This window comes from Oryzias latipes, chromosome 5 (assembly GCF_002234675.1).
Source record: "Oryzias latipes chromosome 5, ASM223467v1".
Lineage (NCBI taxonomy): Eukaryota > Metazoa > Chordata > Actinopteri > Beloniformes > Adrianichthyidae > Oryzias > Oryzias latipes.
In genome coordinates this window covers 11,904,932-11,927,290 of record NC_019863.2, presented here as the reverse complement: position 1 = coordinate 11,927,290, position 22,359 = coordinate 11,904,932, and the positions used below count along the sequence as shown (strand labels likewise).

General features: G+C 40.4%; 1 protein-coding gene across 5 annotated transcripts in view; it reads right to left on the bottom strand.

Moving 5' to 3' along the window:
• Positions 1 to 1,951: 1,951 nt before the first annotated feature.
• Positions 1,952 to 22,359, bottom strand: part of tox2 (TOX high mobility group box family member 2) — a 110,397-nt gene continuing 89,989 nt past the window's right edge. For 4 of the 5 annotated variants that reach the window (XM_020703201.2, XM_011474913.3, XM_011474912.3 and 1 more), the window contains 6 exons: positions 18,331 to 18,597; positions 15,466 to 15,696; positions 9,653 to 9,733; positions 5,201 to 5,611; positions 4,961 to 5,109; positions 1,952 to 3,962 (listed from right to left, as the gene is read on the bottom strand). In XM_020703201.2, coding sequence (XP_020558860.1) covers positions 3,920 to 3,962; positions 4,961 to 5,109; positions 5,201 to 5,611; positions 9,653 to 9,733; positions 15,466 to 15,696; positions 18,331 to 18,597 — 1,182 coding nt within the window. In that variant the 3' untranslated portion in view covers positions 1,952 to 3,919. The remainder of the gene's footprint in view (positions 3,963 to 4,960; positions 5,110 to 5,200; positions 5,612 to 9,652; positions 9,734 to 15,465; positions 15,697 to 18,330; positions 18,598 to 22,359) is intronic. The other variant, XM_011474914.3, reaches the window with a different exon arrangement.

Genomic DNA, 22,359 nt, shown 5'->3' with positions numbered 1-22,359 from the left:
GAAACAGGGGTCTTTCTACTTTCTCAGGGTTCTGTTTTTGCAGTGTTGTCGTGAGAAAGAAGTCAGTCGGACCGTCCAGAGCAGCACTTTGCCTGTAGGGACTTAGTGTGTGTTCTGCATTACATAAATACCTTAAGGTGTGAAACCACAAGTGTGCTGTGCTCCTCCAGTTTCCCCCTATGTGAGGTCTTTTGCAGCTATGGTTTTACTGCGGCGTTACTTTCTTTTTTCTATTGCCTTTTTACGTGCAGTTTCAAATAATGTCACTGTCACCCCACAAGAGTCGGTAACTGAACAAAAATGTTTGGTCAGTCATTTTTGAACCACGGTTACAAACAAAAATGGTGTCGGATGAATCTTTCTGTTCTCAGGTTTAGTGGGGAGAAAACTCTACAGGCAAAAATATTCGGCAAATCTGAATAAAAAGCCAGCATAAAAAAGAAACCATAACTGATTCTCAAGAGAAAGCGCAACTCGTTTCTTGTTAAAACCACCCACATTTCCTGCCATTTGTTTCTACACCACAGCCCCCAAAGTTGCATTTAGCAAAACTTTGAGCGTTTTGGCTTTAAGAGCAAACAGCTGCTGCTCTGTCAGTGTTTTTGGAGTTCACTGCCTTCAGTTTGACCTCTGACGACCATCGTACCTGTGAAAACTCTCAAGCAGAGATACGGCTTGTCTTTTTTTTCTCTGCATTTTGGGTCTTAAACCTTTACAAATATGCATCAAACTAATTCGGCTCCAAAATTGCCTTTATTTAGCATCTACTTGAAAGCAAAAATATTGGTAATTTTTTTTTTCATAGCAGGAAATAAATTCAGGCATCAACATCCGACTTTAAGCGGTAATAAAATAGTCCCAGAAGCTGTCTGTCTTCTAATTTTTTGACAGGTTTACATCTAAAATGTACAGAAAACAGCGTCCACCTCTTCACAACACAAAACACATCTCCTGCTGGCCTTGTGACTTTGACTCCGAGGTGAAGGAAAAGAATTTAGGACACTGCACGAACACTGAAATTGATGGTTACTCCTTGCAGTATTTACCGTGGTATTACCACAGACAATGGCGGCTGGCGTTGAAAAAAAAAAAAAAAAAAGCAATACGGTTTTGTGTTCTCCAACAGAAGAAAAAAAGAGGCTTATATTGTCGCCTTCACCACCTTTTTATGCCTACGGCGATAGAAGAGAGGCAACACCCAGACTCAGAAAGGATGTGCTCACATATTCATAAGCAGATATTCATTCAAACACATGCACACAAAAGGCACACAGGCAGGTCTGTGTGGCTGCACCCAAACCCCTTTTCATCTGACACTGCATTAAGAATGTATGACTGTGATTTTCATATAATGTGTGTCACATCACAAACTGGCAGGTTCTCCAATTGTCCAATAATGATCCATTTGCCAATTCAATATCACCGAAGAAGAGACAGCAGGCAAGCATAATATGAAAAGCAGGCTGAATGAAGGGATTGTGACACTTCCATTTCAATCTCCCCTTCCCTTTTCCTCCTGAAGTCTTTAAGACGACTTGAGTGCAATTGGGGTAAAATCAGCACTTGGACGGCTGCCTGAGTTTGTACGCGCGCTGCATCTATCCGTTCTTTTTATCTCGCACTAAACGCCCACGATGCACTACTTTCGCAAGCAAAGCAAACGTCTTCCTCGCATCTGTTCTCTTTGGTTTGTTGAAATCGTTTACTGGCAACGTCCACGGTTGCTGCTGGACCATCCAGGCTTAATTAGCCCATGCCATTGGGGGCTTTATATAAATATAGGATGCATAAGTGACTCTCTGAAGTAGGGAAACTTTGAGGGGAGGGGTGTTTGCATCTTTAAAATATCTGACATTCAATGGAAGGTGTGATCGTCTAATTAGAGGAAAAAAGGGACAGAAAAAAAAAAAGGAGACGGAGTCCGCGGGGAAAAGAAGAGCCGAGCAGGATGTTCACTTTTCAAGTTTTATTTTTTTTTTCTTTATTATGCAGGTTGGAGACAAAAGAAGGATTGTGACACAAACGGGGGCTGCTGGCAAGAAAAAAAAAAAAAAAAAAAGAAAGGAACAGCACCTAAAATATAAAAAAAATAATGAAGTTATCATGGTTGTGGATCATCTTTTTGTTTCATTTTTATATCAAACCAGAGCAAAAAAATAAAATAAAATAGGAATTAAAAAGTCACCTCCATTGTAAAAAGCAAAAGGGATATAACTTTTTTTAGTTTTTCATAAATAAGAAAACTTGTAAAAACGCTGATGGGCATCTAGCAGAAAACAATATACTGATAATCATTTAAAATATTCATACTAGCTTTACAAACAAAATGACTACAATTGGCAGATTTTTCTCACTTTGTTTTTTTTTTTCACAACTTAAAATATTCTTGTCTTGCTGCAACTAAAACTGAAGTTTAGCTACACGGATGAGATAAAAACCAGTCAGCAAAATGCATTTTCTGTTATTCACACAAAAAGTTATAAACATGAGATTTTTAATGCCGACCGGGAGGAAAAGGAAAGAAAGAAAAAAAAAATCACTGTGATACAAATGTGATGAACTCATTCACATATTGCAGTTTATCATCTATTCATAGTAATGAGACAAGATGGAAGAAAAAAAAAGGGGGGAAAAAAAACCGGGCAAGCCTTTTTCCCCCCTTTTTTCTCTCTCCTCTTTCAACTTGCAATGTTACATCTCATTTAATCTCAAAGCGTTTCTTTCTGCTTTGCTGTCTCCATCTCTCACCTGACTCTTTCCATTTAATGATCTGCAGGACACATATTGTGTATTCAGTTTTAGATTGAACTTTATTGGAAAAAAAAACACACCAGTGAGCACAGATTTAATGCAAGAAGGAAAGTGTGAAATGCTCCTCGGAAATCCAGCTGTACAGGCCTGTTCAAATTCACCGGAAGGACTCGAAACGCTGAGCCGGCCGCTGCACGCCGCTCGCGCCAGGAGCGTCCAGACAGACACGCACACACCCGCTCGCACACACGATAACATACATGTAATATTAAAGAAGAAATAGATCTACCTGGACCTCCGATTCCTAGTTTGATGCCATAAAAGTGATATTTACAATCACACTGTGACAGCTCAGTAGACCTCAACAAGTCTTTATTAAAAAAAAAACAAATAAAAAACATGATTATTTTTGTTTTCTTCTTTTCCCCACTAGGTTTTTGTATTAATTTTTGGGCCCTAAAGCAAAGCTACCATAACATCAAGGCCTACTAGAAGTCATCATTTCTCTACAGTACAGGGCCCGTTTGCTTATTGGCAACAAAAAAACAAAACAAAAATGGAAATATTAAATAAAAGAGAAACAATTTTGTAAGCCAGAAATAAATAAGACACAATATAGAAAAAGCTAAATCAAAATAAAGTGGAAGAATTAAAGAGGAAGAAGGGGATTTCCCCCCCCTTCTCCTTTCAATCTAATTAAAGCTGCATGGGGCCCCTGAAGGGACTTTGATGGGGACCAGGAATTGGGGAGCTTTGGAGCTCACCCACCCTGAACCAGAGAGACTCAGGAGCAGTGGAATGGAGGGGGGGGGGGCAATGCTTTTTAAGTGCTTGGCAAAAAAATCTTTAAACAGTAAGAGGACTGCTAATACGATAAGCGGTACAGACAGTAGTCATCTAGTCCAAAAACTGGTCACAAAGTCTAGAAACTGAGAAAAAAAAAGAAAAAGAAAAAAGAGTTACATTTACAAGAAAAAAAAAGGTGGCTGTGTTCAGAAATTGGGGGTGTGTATTTGTAAATGTGTGTGTGTGTGCTGAGTTTGCACTGTATGTACGAGTGTGCATCAGATCAGGGCTTTTGGGGGGGTGGGAGAGGAGAAGGAGGAGAGTGGCCATGAGAGTGGACTCCTTGGTGTGGTATTTTGTCAGCAGAGTTTGATCTTCAGTTTCAGGTGAGGTAGAGCGGCTTGTCCCTGCCTATCATGCTGCCACTGCAAAGCAATCACAAGGAGACGAGAGCAGGTGAGAACCGAACGACGGAGACAACTTCAGAGAAAGACACAAATGACAAAATCAAGGTTAGGCAGAAACCTGAAGACCCACTCCAATGGGGTTTCTAACATCATGATGGAGGAAAGATGTAAGGAAAATAACACCTAAAATTGCATTTGTGCGTATTTCTTTAGTCAAATTATTGTGAATCAGGAGCAGACGAGAAAATTCTGTTCAAAAAAAGATTGTATTTCAGACGTAGAAAATCCAGGCAGGTCACAGGCTCCCCACTTCACTCCATTCAGACAAATGGGTCCATGAACGTCTGAGCTGGCATCTATACGGCTGCATGGTTGCAATAACGCTCGCCATTATTGTTCCACTGCTAATGTTGGGTTGGGTCAATAAGGGGCTGTAAGCTAGAGGGAGAGACTGTAAACAGATCCTCTGTCCTAGAAAATGAGTTTTTTCTTTTCTTCAACTGGTCCTGTCCAACAGCTGAGCAAACAGATGAGAGCTGAAGGCCTCTTGTGTTGGACAGATTTTACTGTTCAAACAGGGGTTTATGAATCTTCTGACACACAAGGTGTATATTTGAACATACCCCTTTAGTAATTTAGACTTTATTTATTTTATTTATATTTTTAACCGTTGTTTGTGTTGGACCAGACAGAAAAGAACAAAAGGAAAGAAGAGAGAGGGATGTTGGGGGAGTAGGAGGATGTTTATAGACGACAGTTTTTTTTTCAATTTATTTTAAAAACATCATAATCGTAATTAGAAGACTACGGGAAAGCTAATAGGTCAAAGGTTAATCGGAGTGGGTCTTTACCCCCTTAAAATTCTATGATTCTATGATAAATTTTGCGCATTTTCCGCATATGAAATTTTAGTCTTTCGTGATTAATGCGTGCTATACGTCATTCATACTTGTTTCTCTGCAGCGACCGGTCAGATCAGGTGTGTCTGTTCAGGTTTTCAGTCCATGTGCACTCACCTGCAGTGGTTCCCACACTCGCGGTTGCAGTATTCACCATCCCAGTCATGGGTCTGAGCCACTCCAGGACCTGGACCAGAGCCAGGAGCTCCTGGAGACTGGGAACCGCCGATGCTCTTCTGGTATTCTGACTGGAGGTGGGAAAACCCCTAAACAGGAGAGCATCAACAAAAGCATTGGATTATTTTTTGGATATGGAAACAAACCACATCACCGTGGGTCTCTGTTCTGCTTTTGTACCTGCTGCCCGGGTGGGGGGGAGTGCAGAGAAGCCTGAATCCCCATTTGCTGAGAAATGATTGACTGGGACTGGACCTGCTGCATGCGGATTGGCTGGTTGAGGAGCGAGCTCTGATGCAGGGAGAGCTGCTGGTGGGGGTGAAGGGGGGGGCTGATCTGGAAGGAGGAAGGGGGCGAGGCACTAATGCTGGGCAGCATCTGTGATTGGCTGAGCGTCTGGGACAGAGCGTGGCGAGGGGCGTGTCCCGCGTAGCTCTGCAGGTCAGAGAGAGGGAAGGCCCCCGGCCCCAGGTACGGTGACGACGCCTGAGGGGGGTGTGGCACGCTGTAGAGCGGCGGGTTTCCTGGCATCATGTGTGGAGAAGCCTGGCTCGTTTGGGAACCTTTTGTTTCCCCTGGATCGTTATACGTCTGAAAGCACAAAATGAAAACCGCTCTGTTTGTGACGCTACGCCGGGTATGTGACGCACATTCAAGTAGGGGCAAAACACGGGTCACATTAGACAAAACGAGAGGGGATTCTTCCTTTTTATTCCTTTTCTACTGTTTCCTAGCGCATGTCCTCCACTTTCAGTTGGAAGAGGCATGTTGGTGCAAACTTTCTGCAGGTTTTTATTTCACAGCTCTATTCCGATATTTGAAAGACTTGGTGCCATAGAATTCCATCAGGGGACAAGCGTATTTATTTATTTCAAATCAATGTTCAAATGATTGGCATCTCCATGAATTAAAAAGGACGTCATCCATACAGCACCACTAATCAGGGTCTCTGATTGGTCAAAGGTCAACCAAGTTTAACTTTTAACTTGCGTTTGATGGCAGGGCGTTTTTTCCATTTGCCTGAAAAAAGTCGAATGGAAAGTTGCACATCTATGCGTTACTGCAAGAGTTTTGAACACGGAAGCCTGGAACAGGCCTTAAGCGCATTTATGTGGTCGTTGTAACTGAGCGTTTCAGATGGCGTTGTCAATGTAGCTTGAGGCGTTCATCCATGATGGGTTTGAGTTTTGCCGGCACATCTCCCATATCTCACATCTGCTGAAATGCCACCGTTTTTGCAGCTAAAATCAGCAGGTGGCCACGCATCGGCATTTGTAATCGGGAAGCGTTGGTTGCATTTTTACATGCCGCCGGGTGACACTGGATATGGACAGCCACCATATCCATACGGAGACATTTACACATCTTCCAATCAGAGCTGCTGCCGGCCAGCGATCCCGCGGACTCCGCCCCTACGGACACGCAGCTGTGGCCCGATTTCATAATGGCGTCATCCTTGTCTGCCGCCTGACTGCCGCCGTCTGCATCCATGACAACGCCAACGATTTTCAAAAAAGTCAGTCTAATCTTGAAGAATCTGCTGATGCGCGTTGTTTTTGTGTCATCTTCCGAATTTACTAAATAGTTTCCTGTTTCTAATTCTTCCACTTTTATCATAACACATTACAGAAATGAGGAAAATAACACGATTCTTTTCTCTTAAAAGCAGGAACATAATTTTCTGTCTCTTGCTGTCTGTCTCCTGAACTCAAACTCAGAGAAAGTAACACAGCCACCATGTAACAAGTTGAAAGTGTTTGCAAAGGTTTCAAGAATCGTTTCAATTTTTGCTTCGATGGACAAAACATAACAAATTTTCAAGTGATGTTCTGTTGTGCGTCCTTCACTCTTCTTTGAACAATGACACTGAAGGTGAAAGGACTTTTGCTTCTGACTTGACAGCAGGTTGAGCTGCTCTTTGCTGTTTTGCTTAGTTTCAGGCATTGAACAGCTGACAGCTCTGGACTTAATGTGAAGCACTTTCACACACCAAAAAAAAATCCAGGCTTAGCTTGACAGCATAAGAACCGTTTTAGAGACATTCCTGAATACTAGTTCTGCTTTCTATCAGTCAAAGCAATACAGTGTTCTAATGTATTTACTCAAAAATGTATACCATGAAACATCAGAAGAGTTTCTGTATACATAAAGCGTGAAGCATGAAGATAGAAAGGAGAACATGATCTTATGTCTGTCTCAAGGATAGAGCTAATGGTCATTTAGTGAGGAAACAACCCATCTCTTGCTGCAGAGGACACTTACACAGCACAAAGTACTACACTTGAAGTTTATTTTATTAAGTATACTTGAGTGCAAGTACAGCAAATCTACTATACAGTAGATCCTATACGACTAATGTAGAAACTGAATACTTTTTAGCCTAAATTGGAACATTTTAAAGGACCTACATCATGCATAATCAACTTTTTTGAGTTTTTAAATTTATTACAATGTTAATTCCTCACAGAAAACAACCTCAAAGTGATTTTTTTAAATATTTTTCCGTGTGTTTCTTTAAAAACCTCTGCTCTGAGGTTGACATCATGAAGTTGGCGGCACTCACAAGGAAAGAAAGGCGGAGCCTCAGAAATCAAGTTGTCTTACTTCTGGGTCGGAAAATAAGCTGCGAAAATAACTCATGTTTCTTTTAAAAGTGTGCCAAATGTAATAAAATATCATAAATATAGATATAATTTACTCCGAAAGGCTTAATGAAACATGATATAGACCCTTCTAGTTTCCTTTATATATATAACAACATTTCAATTATTCATCCATCCATCCATCCACCCATCCATCCATCCATTCTTCCATCCGTCAACGGGGGCGGAGCAACAGGGGGGCAAAGGGGGGCAGTAGCCCCCCCCCAGCAAAAAGCTTTGCCCACCAAGTTTTGGAGTCCACCAGTATAATTATAAAGATTGAGAAATCATTAGTACAAGCTTCATAAGGCATTGCAGAAATTAAAAAAAAGCAATTTTTTAAATGAAATCTTGACTCCCTCAAACTGTCGGCCGATCTGAGCCGTCAGCACCCCAGCCTTACCAAAATCCATGCTGTTTCCATGCTATGGCAAGAGGACATTTTTATTTTGGGAAAACTCGTGTGTTAAGAAAATAGTATTGACAGATTTGACTAAATACCACAGTTCGAATTCATTGATTTACACAGTTGGCTTATTTGATCCACAATACTTTGTGCTGAGAGGAGCAATGCTTCTCATTTGCCACCCTTCCAAAGTCTTCTGCCCCCCACCCCCCATTTAAAAAATAAGAGCAATCTTCAGAATATATACAATATGAACCTTTTTTTTTTTTTTTACAAAAAAACCCTTACCCAATAGGAAAATGTTACATCATGGCTGATTCAAATGTGTGCTGCTTCTGTGATCTGTCGTTTTTTCAGTCTAAATAAAGTTTGGATGGCACGCAGCCACTTTCTGCAGAAGCATCTCTCCTTTACTGCAATGCTTTATGTTTCTTATCCATCACTTTTCCCTGGTAAACTTTTTTAATAATCATTCCGTGTTTTATTTCCGATGAGCATTGAGGATGCGCGGTGACACATAGCCGCAATCAAACTTTTCTTTTTCGCCCTCCCGAGTGTCACGGAACAAAAAGGCAACAGGTGCACAGTGAGAATGTAAATCTTTTGAAATGATCCAGCGATTACGTTCAGTTCCACCCAGCTCGATTCACGCTGAAAAGACTCCTTCACTGATAATTAAAAGAAGAGGGAGTCGTGCTGAATGATGAGATGCAGTCCTGCATTCAGATTGGCTGCTCCTGAATGAGTGAAGTGAAGGTCTGCAGGTTTTTTTTTTTTTTTTTTTTTGTCAGTCAAATTTTCTTGACTAGCAATCTACCAGCATATGGCATCAATCAAGCCTGTGTGTAGGAGCTCTGCCATGAATGTCTAATTGCACAAAAGACAAGCGATGAGAATAGTCGTTTTAGTAGAAAGTGTTTTGCGCTGAAGAGGCTGATGAATTAACTATTCATGCTTTAATCAAGGTGCTTGTTTTCGGCCCATGAGCTTGAGAGGAAGTGTGCTACAACCCGGGGGAGGAGGGAGGAAGAGGAGGTGCTCGCTATATGCTAATGCAATTTATAGGCTGAATTTGAACATGCAACGGCATTTAAATCCATACATTTTCAGAGCCGTTTCAGCGTACGTCTCTACTTTTTTGTTGTTTATGTTCTAGGCTAACCTGCTTCAAAGGGAGAGCAGTAGGTGTGAGCGAACCTCAGCCAACACATTAGCAGCCCACTGGGGAGGACACAAACACCGGGAGGACAGCAAATGATGTCCACTCTCACATGCGCACACTGATGACTCACAAATACACACCTATGAGGACTTTTACTCTCCCTTTCTCCCCAGGTTATAAATCGGGTGTGTTTCAGGCCTAATTTTCACTGCTCTCTTCTGAGCACATGCAAAGCTGCTCACACACATGCACTTAGTAAAAAAAACAAAAACACACACACACACACACAAACACACACACAAACGTGCTGCAGCTAGTGGACGTTTTCCCTGAAATGAGACTAAAAGGAATTCTGTCTAATTTATCATCCCTTATATCACCACTGACCCATGTATATCAAAGATGTGACCCCTGCTTGTTACCTTGGAAACCAGACTGGCTCTGTAGGCGGCCAGGGCTTTCAGGTACTCCTTCTTAGCAGCCTCTGTTTTCCTCTTGTAGCTCTGCAGGGGCAAACACAACAACAACGTTTTAAACAGGAGGCAAAGCTAAGGAGCACAATGACCGCCGTGCGATCCACGTTCACTGATATGAACCAAACGTTGGCCTCACGAGGAGGACGACGAGGAAAAACGATCAAGGAGATTTAACGGCGCGCATGTCAGCCGTTCACTTCTTAGAACATTTTAGAAATGAAACGTCAAGACAGATTGTGCAAAAATAACAAAATGTAGTAGCTGTTTGTCACTATGTGTACAGCTTTCCAAGAGGACTGCAGATCTGATGTCCCTGCAAATCATTCACAGGAAATAGAGGAGAGGGAAAAAAAACAAACAACATACTTTAAACTGCAAAAAAGCAGTCGGAACAGGCATCATGTGAGACAAGCTAATGTCATCAGGCGTCAATCAATAAAAGTTGTCGCTGCCTTTTTTGATGCAGGAAGTTGCAAAAAGTTCCCCCTTAAAGCAATGAAGAAGACTCAGATCTCAGTTTAATGTGAGAGCGAAGAGGAATTACTGATCCTCTGTGAGGCGGTCAGGGAGCGTCATCGCTTTTTAAAACCCTGCAAAAGAGTCACCATCGAGCATTCATGTGAGGCCAAACGCACACAGGTTGGCAAGCACATCCACAAACAGACAAACACACCCAGACGAGACGTGGATGCAATCTCTTACTCAAACAAAATGCTGTTTACTCTATCAACTCATCCCTATTTATGACAGTGTTCCTCTTTCTTCCGTCAATCTTCAGGCTTTTATAAATAAAACGGGAGTTAAAAACAAACAAACTCACCTATTACACACCGACACATCCACATGCACATCTCTAACAACCTCCAACGACTTCTAGCAGTTTTCTTTTCAAATTAATTTAGCACGGCGAATGACTCACGCGGCGACAGACACTTTTAAATAAATGATCGGGCCTAAGGATGTCTAATTATTCCAAAGTGTGCAGATTCATTAGCGGTTGAAGCCGTCAAAGACTGCAGGTCAGTGTGAATTAAGAATAACAACGCTGTGCGGAGAGAGCACGCGCCTCCACCGCCTTCCTGACAGAGGTGTCCCGCCTGAATTAGCCCCTAATTGTACCTTAATGAATTGTTCTTGTTTGATAAGCAGTTAATTACAGGAGACAATAACCCTGCGCCCCGCTGACACCGAGGGGAGTGATTAGCCTGGAACTACAAGACTGAAAGGTGGCGGAGACGATGAAAACAGCAGAAAAATACAAAAAAAAAAACATAGAAAATACTTTTAATGGAATTGATGCAGTTCAAAATGATGCCCATAGCGGTAAATGTTTTTTTCTTGCCGATTTTCTACCAATAAAGATATCCAAAACACAGGGTCACTCAAACCAAGATCTGTCCTCCTGCTTCCACAAAACCTTTCATTACCGTTCGTGATCACTGCTGTAAAAACATGCGACTGTTCCTTTTCTGCTCAGAAAAAAAGGAAAAGAACAAATAAATAACTCTTTTGTTTTCTGGGGCAGCTTTAACAAGAAGTCACCTTCAGGAACAACGCAGTCCAACAACGCATTGATCTTGCTCTATAAAGCAAAGGCCTCTGGGAATATAAAAAAAAAAAGTGCTGTAAAAACATTTTAATAAAAAACAAAATATGAGCATAAACATGCATCTCAAAAAAAATAAAGAAAGAAAAGTGGAGACTTTGTTCTGCCAAGCTCAAGGATAGTGCTGCACAATGTGCCTGAACACAAGCTGGAGCTAAACAAAAGAAATCACAGGAGTTGAAAAAATAAAAAAGTCTAACTTCTTATCATTTCCTATCAAAAAACAACACATTCACTGCATTTAAATGAGTTTTGCTTGGTGGCTTGTTGGAGCACAGCTATAGGTAATTGAAAACAGGAGCTCTGGGTCATGTTTACATTCTGGAGCTCCTGCATGGCTCCACAAGGTCTGACTGCAACTTCATGAAACACACCTCACAGGTCCCATCCAGATGACATGACAGCCCATGTAGAAGAAGATCAAATAGTGTCCCAGTGCATGAAAAGAGGAGGGAAACTAAATGTGAATTTTGAAAGCTTTTTAAAGATAAAGTTAGAGGGAAATGGTGTTTTTAACATGTTATTGTGGCATTTGTTTAATGATGGAGGAGATTTACAAATGCTTACAAATGCCATTTCAGGGTATTTCTTTTCAAGCCTGTAGGTCTGATGTAGAAGCTACTACAGCAAGTCACAAGCTCCCTGCTCCACTCTATTCTGATATCTGACAGCCTCCCCACATTCACAAAGCTCAAACTTAAATTATTAATGTTTTTGAATACTTGATCATTATTTCAAATTGTTCCTACCTCTGTTGCTTCAGAAATGTCAGTTTAATCTTTTTATTTGTGTAATCCCCCAATAAAGATATGTTTGGATCTCCAAACCAGCAAAACGTGTCATTTTTCAGGATCCACCTACACTTTTTACCAATATGAATCCATTGTAGCTGAATTTAGTTTTTAGCCATAGTGAACTTTTTATGTATAAAAATGAATACAAGATTTAGGAAATAGTATAAAAGCTGGGCATTCACTTGAATGTGAGATCTGATGAGAGCAAAACACGTTTTTTATTTCTAAACACGCAAATCTACGTGAAAAGAGGGAATGTTCTCTTTAGAGTCCCACTCGGATGAAAATAGTATTTTTGGTGTTTTTAACATGTTCTTAACATTTCCAAGTATTTTTTTTTTTCAAATCACTGAAAAATCCAGAGCAGATGAAAAAATTGTTTTTGGAAAAAGCTTGTCGCATTGACGGAGATGTTACCATGGCAGGCCACTAGCTCCCTGCTCCGCTTCATTCTCATGCATCCCCTTGTAAACAAATAGATCCATGTACGGCTACATTTTCCTCGTCTGAGCTGCTTACCGCTCAAAACTGTACAACTTGATTGTTCCGATTTTGCTCACCATGCTTGTTGCACTGGTAATGTTAGGTTGGGGTTGTGAGGGGGGGCTGAAAGCTAGAGGGAGAGAGTGTGTAAACGGGATGATGGGAAGGGGACGCGGCATGTCAGCAAACCCGTCAACACCTCAGATGCGAAGCTAATAAACATTTTCCCAAAACATTTTGACAAAAAAAAAAAGACATAATCATAATTAAAATACCACAGGAAATGCTTTGCGAATAAATCAATAGATGATCGGAGTTGGACTTTAAAGAGCTGAGTAGAAAAAATGGAAAATCTTTCCCATCCACTGTGTTATTTTTTTCACTTTTTGAATATTAGAATACATACCTGTATGATTCCTGCTAGGAATGGAGAATTTAAGAATTTCTTCTGTATCCCATTTTCAAATGTCATGCATTTGCTGCACTGTCATGAATACTGTGCAAGTCGGTGAGAATAATTAAAGCAATCACAAGGTTATTGCCCAGACGGGGTGCTATATTTTATTGCATAATGGCATCATTACCTCAAGTTAATTATGTGTCCTGCGAGGTGACACGTTTGATTAAACACATGAATGCACAAACAAATCAAAAATTTAGCCGTGGAGTGACACACTAAATGGAGGGGGGATTTTTCTTTTTTAATAAATGGAGCTGTGGTTTTGTTAGCCTCATTTTTTTGTTTCTTTTTTGTTCCCGGGTTCAACTGTGAAGGACAAATGCACCTTTGATAAGGGGGGGGGGGGGGGGGGGGGCACAAAGTGAAAGAGAAGCCAGGAGGCGAAGAGTTAAGGAGCACAAACAATAACATTTCTGGAGCAGATGTCCTTGAGGCAAAACCAAGGACAAGGCAATTGCTAATCTTGTATTCCCAGCATGATCAAATCACCAGGCAACAGATATAAATAAAAGGACAGGAAATGAGGAATTCACATTCAAGAGTGTCAGTGGCGAAATGAAGATTCATGGTGAAGAGCCTCTGTGAAGGCGGCAGAAATTAACTGCAAATAGAAGGGACAGACGGCCTCCAAAGTCCAGCGTATAAAGAAGGTTCTGTGGGAGGAAAAAGAGACACGTGCTGGATGGGGTTCAGCAGATCGCGGCTGGGGCTGTGGAGAATGGGCTGCACTTTGTCATGGAGACAGGTGCCTTTATTTGACACCCAATGAGCTGTGGCCTGACTGGATATTCTAAAAATATGAGTCTGAGCATGATCATCAGGCTGTCTCATTGTTCTGCTCATTTCATCCCATCCCCATGGAAGGAAAGGTTTAAATATAATTAGTTGCAATAAAGATTCTGTGTTTTTTTAAATATATAATGATTAATAATCTTATAATGACAAAGTCTTTCTGCACATGTATCATTGTCTGACCGTTAAAGCTAAAAATACTGTCAAAACTCCTAACTGAAGGCTAATACATGACTACTACAGTGAATGAAACTGCAATGTGTGCATAAAGATTTGACTCCTGCTAAGAGTATTATTGCTGTATAGGTTTACAGTTAACTGACCTCTAAAACATTTGCAAATTAGACATAACTACTGAGGTTTATTTTTTCTTCCTGTGTCTTATTTGACACAAGGTGTATTTTATTTTGAAAGTAACTTGAGCTTTGTTTCCACTGATTGGTCCGCATTGGTCCGGTCCCGTTTAGAACGGTCCTGGCAATCAGGTGAGCAATGCTGGACCGTCACGGCACATGCACAGTTTAGCGTAGTCTGTTTAGTTTGGGAATCACCTATTGTATTTTATGACAGATTTTATGTTTCGTACAATTCCCGGTGTGAAACCTGTTGAGACAACTGAGTTAAAATATTGGGCTATTTAAGTAAAGTTGAATTGAACTGAATTGTAGGTCCCTCAGCCACGAGTTTCAACAGTAGCTCCACTCTAACCGATCAGTTCAATTTTTCTATGGACCCACAACCAACAGGGGCCCAAAAATGGTACGATTCAGTCTGACTAATGGATCCATTTTATAATCGAAATGCTCCAAATACCGGACCGGACCGGACCGGACAGCTCAGTGGAAGTGAGACATTTTTTGTCAAAAGTGAAAAAGATTTTCAATTGTTAAATACAAAAAAATGTTTTTTACTTCATCAATAAAAAACGAATTATTTCTCACTATAATTCAACTGTTGCAAATATTTAAAAGATCATTTATTTAAATGAATGGCTTAAGGATCACAAAAATATACATGAAGTGTATTTTTCTAAACAGTGGAGTGAGAGTTTGAAACTGTAAGAAACTGGACCAAATGGTTCTTTTATTTTGAAATATTTTAGGAAACTGAACCAAATGGTTCTTTTATGATGAAATGTTGCAGGAAACTGAACCAAATGGCTTATATTGTGGAAGGTTGCCGGCTCATGACCTAAAATTGAAGTATTACATATAAAATACAATTGTAACTGTAAAGTGACCTTGTGGTTTTCTTTATTATTATTATTATTATTTTTATTATTATTATTATCAATGTAAGCAGTTAGCTTGGTCAATCTTTTAGATTATTAAATGTATTATAACCTGGATATTTGACTTGCCTAAGTTATAAAAAAAACAATAAAATGAAAAATTTTAGGAAAATAAGATTTAAACCAAATGTTAAATGAAAATTTGCAAAAACTAATGACCTCAAACTTTGAAAGTCAAGCACTGAATTTATGTTGTTTTCCTACCATTTCTGAATGTTTAGTTCTTTGTGGAAGTGCAATAAAATAGTCCAAACAGTCATATAGTTTCTTCCTTCAGATGTTTACATTCTGCCGTTGCCCTGAAGCCTCTGCGCTTTGAGTGTGTGGACGTACCTGTTTCTGCTCCTCCCCCAGGCCGTCCCACATGGAGGCCACTATTTTGGAGACGTCTCCAAAGGTGGCGTTGGGGTTCTGCCCCTTGATGGCCGCCTGGGTGTCCCTGAAGAACAGGGCGTACGCCGACACGGGCTTCGTCGGTTCATTGGGGTCCTTCTTTTTCTTCTTCTTTGGGGGTTTGGGCTTGGGCTTCATGATCTCCGAAGATGGCCGCTTCTCCCCTGTGATCTGCAAGAGCATCAGCGCACAAAAATGATTGACGCTGAAATCGAGTACACTAATCTCAAACACATTGTGAGCAGGGAAAAAAAACAAAAAGCCAGAATGAATAATTACATTTCATATGAACGCTTATAACACCAGGTCCAGGTGAGGCATTCTGACTTCATTAACTTCATAATTTAATTCCCCTGTTCATATTAGCAAACTTTCAATATTGCAGCAATGTTTCACTGACAACAACTCTCACAGAGGACCCTAACAACAGTAACCCCCTCCAATCCACACGCACACACACCTTACATTGTCAAAAAAATAACAGGTGCTTTTGAATTTATCCAAACTTCTCAAGTCTTCATTTTGCTGTTGCTCAGCAATTCATAAATTCAGACTTCTTATGCCAGGGGTGAAAAGAATTTTAAATTGCCTGATGTATCTGCTCTGGCTTTGATGTGGTCTCAAAATAAATTGGAAAGAGCAAACGGAATTACTTAGTGGTAGGAGAGATGGTAATCGTTTTTATTCACATGTGCACTGAGAAGTACAGCAGATGTATGTATAGAGACAGGAATGTACTGTAGAGACTTTTAAACTAAAGGTTCCTCATCTTGTCATACTGTGCTGCTGCTGAAAGCAGAAAGGAGTGTGAAACCCGCTAAAAAAAGGGCCAGTTTAATTACACTCTCATTTGTATTCTGCCTGCTAGACGTAAGGACAGATCCGCTGAAATGCTGGGCAATTTCCGAGAGCTGTTCTCCACATTTTCTAACAATAAAATCAAGCTAAACAAGACAATCCGTCTGATATGAAGTAGTATACATAGAGCAAGACTGTAAATTTGTATTTTTAAATATTTAAGGCAAAAGCAATTAAGCTGCGGACACACCCGGCTTCTGACGTGCATTCAGGAATGCGCTAAACTTGTGGTAACGCTGACAGCCGGGAGAGGCTTCTTTTTTCTTTTCTACTGTTAACAACTCATGTCCGCCACCTACAGTTGGCAGAGGCTTGTTGCCAAATGTGTAAGCGATGCAAATCTCATTTTAATTTTGCTCCAGGCATTTTCTTTCACAGCTTTATTCTGACATAAGAAAGACTTGAGGTGATAAAATTCTAGCCGCGCGCAAACCACAGTCTTTTCTCCTTCACGATCAGTTTTCAAACGGTCGGCACTTCTGTTAATTCAAAGGGATGCCATCTATACATCACTACCAAAACCAAGTCCCCGATTGGAAGAAGTTTGACCAGGTTGAACTTACAATGCGCTTTCACTGGTCGCACAACTTGAACATAGATTATGAAAGCGGTTGTAGAAACTATGGATGTCCAAAAACAGGCATTTATGGGCGTTAACATAGGCTTTTAATTGAAAGCGGTGGCTTGAACACGTGTTGCCGAGGGCGAAGTGAACATAGCTTTAGTCTTTAAGTTTGTATGTGGATATCTCCATCAAAGGAAATATAACTTTGGTTTAAGCTGACCATGTTAGCATATTAGCATAGCTGACAGGATTTCTTTGCTATTTGCCAATAAATTAAAAGTGAACGGCTTTGATGCTGTCAGACTTTACTGAAATATATAGTATATTTATTTAAAAAAAAAACAACATTTGAAAGAATATTAGGAGGTGCCTAAAAAGAAACCAAAAAAAAAGAGGCTTAAGCCTAAATGAGTGTAAAGCTAACATAGCATTAGCTTTTGAAAGGTCTTTGAGAGGCAAAACAAATCAAAAAAAGACATTAGCTAGCTGGTTACTTATGTCTCTGCTTTAGGCACGTGAACCTTTAAAACAAGCTTCATATGAGTTAATGGCATAAAAAACTAATTTTTTTTTTTTTTTTTTAATCACAGGTGAGTTTTTCTGCCTTTTTTCTGTCATTTTTCTCAATTCTGTGCAAAAAAAATATTTTATCCAACTGATAGTGTTATTTTTTTTAAATAGGATTATTGAATTAAAAAAAATATGAACAAGGATGTGAATTGTTTATTGTCGTTTGTTTGAGTGCCATGTTTTCTCAATTGAAGTGCTTTTAACACAAACAAATCCTAACAATTTCCGAGGTTTTTAAGTGATCATACAAATTCCTTTAGCAATGAACCTCATTGTTGCTCAACTCATTTTACGATTTACCACATATTCCAATAACTTGAAAAAAACAAACAAATACAATTCAGGCTGCTTGTGTGACTAAATGTAAACAAAAAATAATAATAATGGCTGCATTTTGCGAGTCTATATATGAGAAAATACATTTTAGAAAGTGTCAAAAGGGGATATCAACTAAAAGAAGCAATAATTGCTTATAAATGATCCCTTAAATCTCTGTAAAAGCAGCTTTTTATTTAAATAATTGTTCATGTGAGAAAAAAAAAAGATAAACTGGTTCATAATGCTATTTATAAAAAAGGGGAAAGTTGCTGTCCATTAGAGCTCAACTTTTATCTCCACACTATTACACATCACAAAGAAGCAGGGAAGCCCCTGTCTTCATTTCCCAGACACCCAATAAAATCCCCACAAACCTCCTAACTCCCCCAAATATCACCTCTGCATTTAGCTTTGTAAACCCCCTAAAAAAAAGCACTGCCAGCCCCTTTTGCTCCACCTTCACCAATGCAAAGCCAGAGAAGCCACATCAGTACCTTCGAATGAGGATCAGTCTCCTCCTCCTGATTGGAGCTTGAAGGGGAAGGTGTGGCTGATTTACTTCCGGGAGGTGAGGGGGAACCGTGAGGCAGTGCACTCCGGCTGACCAGAGGGTTTAGCTGGGTCAGTGCACTCATGGGGTTTGGCAGTATTGAAGGTGAGTTGTTTATCAGGGGGTGGTTACGGGTGGGGTCATAAAGAGCGCCGTCGGGCTGCTGGTGATGGTGTTGCTGTTGGTGGTGGTGCAAAGCCATCTCCTGCATCTGGGACAAGAGAAGAACACCAACTTTACATTCTTCTCCAATACTCAGTGTGGAAAAAGATTGCCAAACGTGCAATCTTTAAACGATTGTTTTACATTTAAGAAGATCTCTATGGGTTGTGCAAAACGTTGCCACATTGGAAATAAAGTTAATGCTCATCGGAAATAAATACAGAACAGAGCAAACCTCACAGATCGAATTACTGTACTGACCCAAACTTCAAGAAAACTTTGATCTCCTTCTTTTTTAAAACAGAAGCTTCACCCATTGACTAAAGTTTCCTTCTGGCAACAAGAAACTAAAACAAAACGTGTGAAGCAGTCTAAGTGTCACATCTTCTGCACCATGAATAATCGATGACATAAATATGTTCAAATCTACACAACCTCCTAAATTACGGTACAACCCCAAAGCAGCATTTTGATCCATTCACCCATTTCTGAGTATTCCTGTGAGCTCTGAGCAAAAAAAAGCCCCTCCCAAACCCCAAAACGAGTGGGTTCCTACATTGTGATGTCGCAAAATGAAGAACAGCCCCTTCCAGGAAGAGTCTGCACTGCCAGCACAGCCACCAGACTAACACACACACACACACACACTTTCTCTGTGGAGCTAATGGTGAACGGCTAAACGCTTTCTTTTTATGCGCAATATGCCCATCTAGCTTTGCAAAAACTTCGGATGATGTTTGTTTTGGGGGCGAAAAGCAGACACACTGAGGACACTAGGTTGACGTCACGAAATGGGCGGCACCCATAAAGAGTGAAAGACGGTGCCTCAGAGATCCAATCATCTTGCTTCTGGGTAGGAAAACTAACTCATATTTCATCAAAAAAAGTGTTCTTTAGTGTGCCAAAGGTAATATAATATCATCTACGTGGATAGAGTTTATTTTGAATGGCATAAGAAATGCACAATATTGCCCCTTTAAAGTAAACTGTATTTATTTAAACTTTTCTTCTTACTGTCATTCATAGAGCTTCTAGTCTTCTGCTTGGAGAATCTGTATTTTGGGTTAACTTCTGATGCATCTTCAGGCACAAATAGCACCTCTCTAGTGCTGTTGTATATGACAAGGAGGGAAGACTATACCTTCCGCTCCCAAAAATTAATTCTTAAGAAACGAAAGCTCTTAGCAGCTGGTAAAGCAATGACAGAGTCAATGGTATTGATCAACAATCCCATCAACCCCCTGTGAGGAAATTGTGCTCACAGTCGGCTGGGAAAGGAAGAAATATCGCTAAGTGCAACGTTAAACAACACCTTTTGCTATTCCTGCAAGCACAAATAGAAACAAAACTGCCGCACCCAGCTGGAGAGTGGACCCCCCCCCCCCCTTATCCCGCATGAAGAACACCCCCCTGTAATTACAGAGTCAAAACAACACGGTGTTCTGCTCCAAAGCATCTTCAGTCTGCAATGATAACTGCATCAAAGGTTTTCCTTTAAGATTCATGCGGACTGAACATTAGCAAGCACCAAAGGATGCTTTTAATGCAATGCATAAATGGGAATGTTTGGCAATTTACAGATCAGAAAGTGATGAACTAGCATTTGTAAGCTCCTTTAAACATTTATGAGTTAAATAATACATTACACATTAGTGGAGAGCTAAAAAGATCAAATTGAAAGGGTTGAGCAGATGAGGTCTTGATAAACAGGAGCAGAAGTTCAGAGATGAAGGCTTGGCTCTCTAATCATAATTGGTCCCAGTAGATTGCTCGAGTAAAAATGCTCCACCAAGTAATGTTGTGCGCAGCTCTGGCCCGCTTTGAAAACTCATAATATTCACACGACATTAGATTCTGTGTTTGCCTCAGCGGCTGCTCACAAAAGCCAGCCGTGAACAAAGACATTGCTTTTGCATTTCAAATAACTCCCCCATCCTAGTTCAGAATGCCATTCCGACACTTCCTAAAACATCAGTTTCAGAAAAATAAATGTAAAAGGAACTACTTTTTTTTTCATTTACATTTTCTATGGATTTGGTCTTTAAGAGTCCTCACAAACCAAGAGGCAACAAGAAACCAATTAATCAAACATGAACGGCCTATCATAGCTATAGCAGATGCATTGCCATAGCAACAGCCTGGAGGCAGAATTGTCACCCTTTAATCTGAGTCACACCATGTTTAATATAAACAAGGAGGAGCAGAGGAGTTCACAAAAGGAAAGATACATCGCTGCAGTACTTGGTGTCAACCAATTAAAAAAAAAAAAGGAAATAAGGCAAATTCAGGAACCCTTCCACGACTGCTTCAGTCTAACCTGAGACAATTTCAAAAGATGAGGATTTGCTGTCGCTCCAGATCTATGAGCTCAGCCTCATGTTATGCACAATGTCATTTTAGGTTTGTTTCATTTGTAGTTATTTGTACTCACTCTTGTGTCTCATCCCATTAGCTCTGTTTTCATTAAGGCCCCATGCTCTGTCTTAACTAATGAAGCAGTGAGTCATTAGAACACAGACGCATAAACGGATCCACTGCAAGTATGCAGCTGATGGCATACATTTGTAGAAAAGTCCTATTGCTAAGTAGGACTAAAGCCAGCTCTATACTCCATAACAGAACTAATGCAGGTTACTCAAAGCACTCCTACTGTGATAATGTACTTCTAGCAGTCATTCCTCTGTCCTTTCCCATAATGTCTCTTAAGTGCTTTTAAACGATGCTTTCACCTGTGCGAGAAACAGAAAGCATGATGTTATCAGACGGCAGCATCAAGCCAGTGCTAAATAAAGCTAGCTGCAGATGGCTGTGCAAATATTATAAAAGAACCTGACACAGTTTGCCGGCTGTCTTAGGTGCTGCATGCTAATTCCGAATGGTGTCAACCGGGAAACGGTCCGAAAGAGGCGGCAGTGACGGGGTCTAACTAGTGAACGCTCTCTTCCTTTGGACAAAAACTCTGGACTTTTTAAAGACTTAAATCCGATATGTCAAGTCCGTGTCACACAGCTACTACGTACATTTTGCACATTTTCCACGTATCAAGTTTCAGTCTTTCGTGATACATGCGTGATATACGTAGTTCATTGGTGTTTCTTGCGTTTGTCAATCGTAGATGTCCGTCGAGGGTTCGAAACTTTTGATCGGTTGAGATCAAAGTTTTTGCATTTTACATAGTTTACACGCAATCATTACGTAAATCTAAAGCAGTTGTGTGGGATTTTTCCGAGATGCATTCGCAAATTTGTAGCTTTCCACGACCGTTCCACGGATGTCTAACAGACTCTTCATGCAGGTATACCACTGATGTATAACTTTTATATCACTTCTTCCATTGCTTTAACATGGTTCATTTGTGATACATCTGTAAAAATTTCACACAGAGACGACAGTGTTTCTCGCGTTTTCCACGTAAATTCACATATGCACAATATGCGCAAAATGTACATAGTGTTTGTGTGACCCGGCCTTCAGTCATTAGACCATTATACAACGTAATGCATCAATTCCCTGATCATTTTAAGTGGGATAAATCTGTTAACATTATGAATAAAAGTCGGATTTATCACAGGTGAGAAAAAAAGACATCATGGGAAACCAAACAGGAAACAGAGAGGGGGGGTAGCCTGAAGTGGACAAGTCCATCTCCAAAGTCAGATATTGCTCTCAGTTGGTAGAACCCAGCCTGATCTAAACTGTGATGTAAAAGCAGGAAACTTGGCGTGAGAGTGCTCCACCCCCCCTTTGTTAACGCCTGTCGTGTTTGTATTCACATCTTGTACATCATAGTCAAATGGGAGTCAAATAACAA